This window comes from Sardina pilchardus, chromosome 7 (assembly GCF_963854185.1).
Source record: "Sardina pilchardus chromosome 7, fSarPil1.1, whole genome shotgun sequence".
Taxonomy (NCBI): Eukaryota; Metazoa; Chordata; class Actinopteri; order Clupeiformes; family Clupeidae; genus Sardina; species Sardina pilchardus.
The window spans coordinates 14,300,228-14,304,411 of NC_085000.1; the positions used below are offsets into that span (position 1 = coordinate 14,300,228).

At 50.2% G+C, this 4,184-nt stretch overlaps 1 protein-coding gene across 1 annotated transcript in view; it reads left to right on the top strand.

The window, feature by feature from the left end:
• The window catches only part of LOC134087374 (transmembrane protein 198-like), a 9,306-nt gene extending 5,646 nt beyond the window's left edge, over window positions 1-3,660 (top strand). The window contains exons 3-5 of the mRNA XM_062540824.1: window positions 350-943; window positions 2,918-3,054; window positions 3,391-3,660. Coding sequence (XP_062396808.1) covers window positions 350-943; window positions 2,918-3,054; window positions 3,391-3,555 — 896 coding nt within the window. The 3' untranslated portion in view covers window positions 3,556-3,660. The remainder of the gene's footprint in view (window positions 1-349; window positions 944-2,917; window positions 3,055-3,390) is intronic.
• The last annotated feature ends 524 nt before the right edge of the window (window positions 3,661-4,184 follow it).

A 4,184-nucleotide genomic window follows, 5' to 3' on the forward strand; every position in this document is an offset into this window, starting at 1 on the left:
GCTAAGGACCAAACTCCACAGGTGCCTGTGTGTGTGTGTGTGTGTGTGTGTGTGTGAAAGAGAGACAGAGAGAGAGTCCCCTGCTAGTTTAGTTTCCTCTTCCTCTCATTGTAACCCCCCCACCCTCCCTCCCTCCCTCCCCCCCTCTCTCTCTCACTCTCTCTCTCAATTCAATTCAATTCAATTCAATTCAATAGAGCTGTATTGGCATGAGAAAAAATACAATTTGTATTGCCAAAGCATTTCGTATAGTACACGTAAGTACTAGTAGTAAAGGAAGGAAAACAAGACATCATGCCTCTCCTTCTCTGTCCCTCCCTCCCTCCCTCCCTCCCCTTGTGTCCTGCAGGTTATCGGTGTTTTAAGCTGGTGATGTTTGTGTCTGGGTTCGGGCTGAGTGTGTGTGTGTCCTACCCGCTGTGTAAGCTGCTGGCGCCAGAGCTGCGTCTGGAGGCGTACTGGGGCATCTGCCTGGGCGTGGCGCTGCTGGTCGGCACGGTGACGGCGCTGGTGCGTAGCGCGGCGCTATTCCTGAGCGGCCTGCAGCTGGGCCTGCTGCTCTCTGGCGCCGCCCTGCTGGTGGCGGGCCAGTACTGCGCCCTCAGCCCGCTCTGGCTGCCGCTGGGCGTCGCCGTGGGAACCGCCGCCTCCACCGCCGTGCTCACGCTCTTCTGGCAGAAGCCGATGGTGCTGTTGTCCACGGCGACGCTCGGCGCTGCCATGGTGACGCTAGGGGTGGACGTCGGGGTGGAGGTTCGGACGCTGCCGATGCGAGCGCTGGACGGAGTGCTGTGGGCGTGGCCGGAGGAGGAAGTGGTCAGGGCGGAGCCGCACCTGATGTGCTGGTACACCTGGGTGATGCTGGGGGTGTGGCCTGCCCTCGCCGTGCTGGGCGTCATCGTGCAGTGGAGGCTCACGGCTTACAAATACACACACATGGACGGTGAGTAGCTACAAACACACACACACACACACACACACTCACACACACACACACAGAGAGACACATACACACACACAGATTGAAAGAGAGGCAGACAGACAGACAGACAGACACACACACACACACACACACACACACACACACATATCTTGCAAACTCAAACTTGCCTGAAAATGGCCATATTTATTTACAGTTAAAACAGTAATTAAGAATTTCTAATCAAATGGCACAGTGAGGAGGTTGGTAACAGTAAGTATCTCATTAGGAACATGCATACACACACACACACATCTTACAAATGGATGGTAACAGTAAAACAGTCACTAGAAATTGTTAAAGTAGTGTCTTAGGGTCACCAAGCCTAATAAATATCCTGTGTGACCTCCATGCGAACATATAATTGAAAGGCCCTTCTTGCCATTTAGCTCCAAATGCAAATGGCTGGATTTGCTAAATGCTTCTTGGAATTTGCCTGGAATCTTTTTCTATGGTCAAATGAAAGGAGCATTGTACTTTTTGCCAATAAACATTCAAGGTGGGTTTGGTGTACTTAGAACTTAGAATGACCCACGAGAGCCCAGTGCCCAAGTAGAAGTATGGTGGAGGGTCTATGTTGCCCTGGGGCTGTTTTAATCCAACGGTATCATGAACTAAATCAAAATCTGGATGCATGTACCAGAGATTAAAAGTAGTTAGTATAGGTCCTGATCATCCAGCATGTCAATTGTCCAAAATGTGTGATCAGATTAACAACAAAAGTGGTTTAATGAACACAAAATCAACTCTCTGCCGTGATTATCTCAGTCCCCGGATCTGCACTCCGTAGAAAACCAGCGGAGTGAGCTCGAGAGGACAGCGCACCCAGAGAGAACCCAGGAATCTGGACTAGCCTCTGGACCCTGATTTGAGTTCTGCAGCATTATAGGAGAAGATTAAGAGCTATTTTATTGGCTTTACAGAGAGAACCTGGAATCTGGACTATTGTCTGGACCCTGATTTGAGTTCTGCAGCATTACAGAGAGAACCCAGGAATCTGGACTATTGTCTGGACCCTGATTTGAGTTCTGCAGCATTACAGAGAGAACCCAGGAATCTGGACTAGCGTCTGGACCCTGATTTGAGTTCTGCAGCATTATAGGAGAAGATTAAGAGCCATTTTATTAGCAAAGGGAGACTTAATTAATTAAATAATTAAATGCACGCGTTCCAATAACTGTGGCACGTGTTGTTGGACACACACACACACACACACACACACACACAAAGCTTACAAACTCACACACATAGAAGGTGAGTACTAGCCACACATATGAAAACAGTGGAAGAGAAACGACAGCAACAACAACATAAGTAGACTCTTAGCTCTACTAACAGCAACAAAAACAGCACAAAAAACAGTAAGTAGACTAGCTTTACTAACAAAAACAAAAACAACACTAAGAACAGCAGCACTACTAGGTAGACTAGCTCCACCAACAACAACAAAAACAACACTAACAACAACAAAAGCAACACTAAGAACAACAACAACACTGCTAAGTAGGCTAGCTCCACTAACAGCAGCAGATGGAGGGAAATCACTGTGGCCAGGCGGAGTGAGAGCCAGCTGTCCCCATTCACAGGGCTTAAGCCCAGGCAGCCCTGGCACAGGTGAGCGCTTAGACGTGAGGTGAACAGGTACGCTTATAGACGTGAGGTGAACAGGTGAACAGGTGCGCCCTTAGACTTGAGGTGAACATGGGAACAGGTGAGCGCTTAGATGTGGTGCGTGGGGTCAGGGGAACAGGTGGCTGCAGCATCTGTGTAGCACAGAAAGGTTGCCCAGACAGGATACACACACACACACACACACACACACACACACACACACACACACACACACAGGCCTTCAGTGGATGAGTCTAGCATCTGAACCTTATTTCACCTGTGTGTGTTAATGGTGTGTGTGTGTGTGTGTGTGTGTGTGTGTGTTAGTGTTTGGGAGCCACCGCCAGAAGCAGGTCCCCCTCATGCATATCAGACAGAGAGAAGCTCGCCGACGATCCCAAGGAGTTTACAGGAAACGACGACCACCACCACTCAAACGCTACGCAGGAGACACACTGGCACCAGTAAGTACACACACACACACAAAACACACTCAAACGTGACACGGGAGATACACTGGTACCAGTGAGTACATAGACACACACAGGAGGAGACATGGCTTTCACACACATGCACTCACACACACAGACGTACACACATACACCCTTACAGGCTTACAAAACTACAGTGTATGTGGCTTTACTGCCACCTGTTGGTGATTCTCAGAGTAATTCATGTTCACCTCTTTTCTCCTTCTCTCCTCCTCCTCTCCTCTCCCTCTCTTCTCCTCCTCTCCTCCTCCTCCCCCTCTCTCCTCCTCCTCTCCCTCTCCTCTCCTCCTCTCCTCCTCCCGTTCTCAGAGTTACCTGCGTAGCCTGCAGGAGCGTCAGAGTGGGACTGGTTCGTCTCAGAGCAGCCTGAGCACCTCACACACACACCACACCATGATCGACTTCGACTTCGAGACCGGCTCCATGGTGCCGCTCACTTCACCCTCGTCCTCCACCTCCACGCTACGCATCTGACACACACACACACACTGATTGAGATTGCCTTGTGTTTCCTACTTATACTCCCAACACACCTCAAGCCTCCAGTCTGGTCGATGAAGCTCTGGACCCCACTGTGTGTGTGTGTGTGTGTGTGTGTGTGTGTGCTGCTTTATATAACTGAGGACTTGACCCCCCAACCCCCAACCCCCAACCACGCACACACACACACACACACACACACACACACCACTAACTCTCTCTCACCCACACCCACACCCACACACTCACCACTAACTCTCTCTCTCTCTCACACACACACACGCACACACACACACATACCACTAACTCTCTCTCACACACACACACACACACACCACACACACTCACTAATGCTCTGGACCAGCACAGCCGCGGACTCTAACTCCGTAACCACGACTACGTCCCACCCCACTGACCTGTGCTCCAGGAGATCCATCTGACCGCCGATAGTTCCACAGGAGAACTCCGACTGGTCCGAACCCATAGCAGGAACACTCAGCCTGATGGGCACCTAAAGCAGAACTAAACAGTTTATGCTTATGGGGACCTTCAGCAGAACTAAACGCTCATGGGGACCTAAAGAAGAACTAAATGCTTATGGGAATCTAAAGAAGAGCTAAATG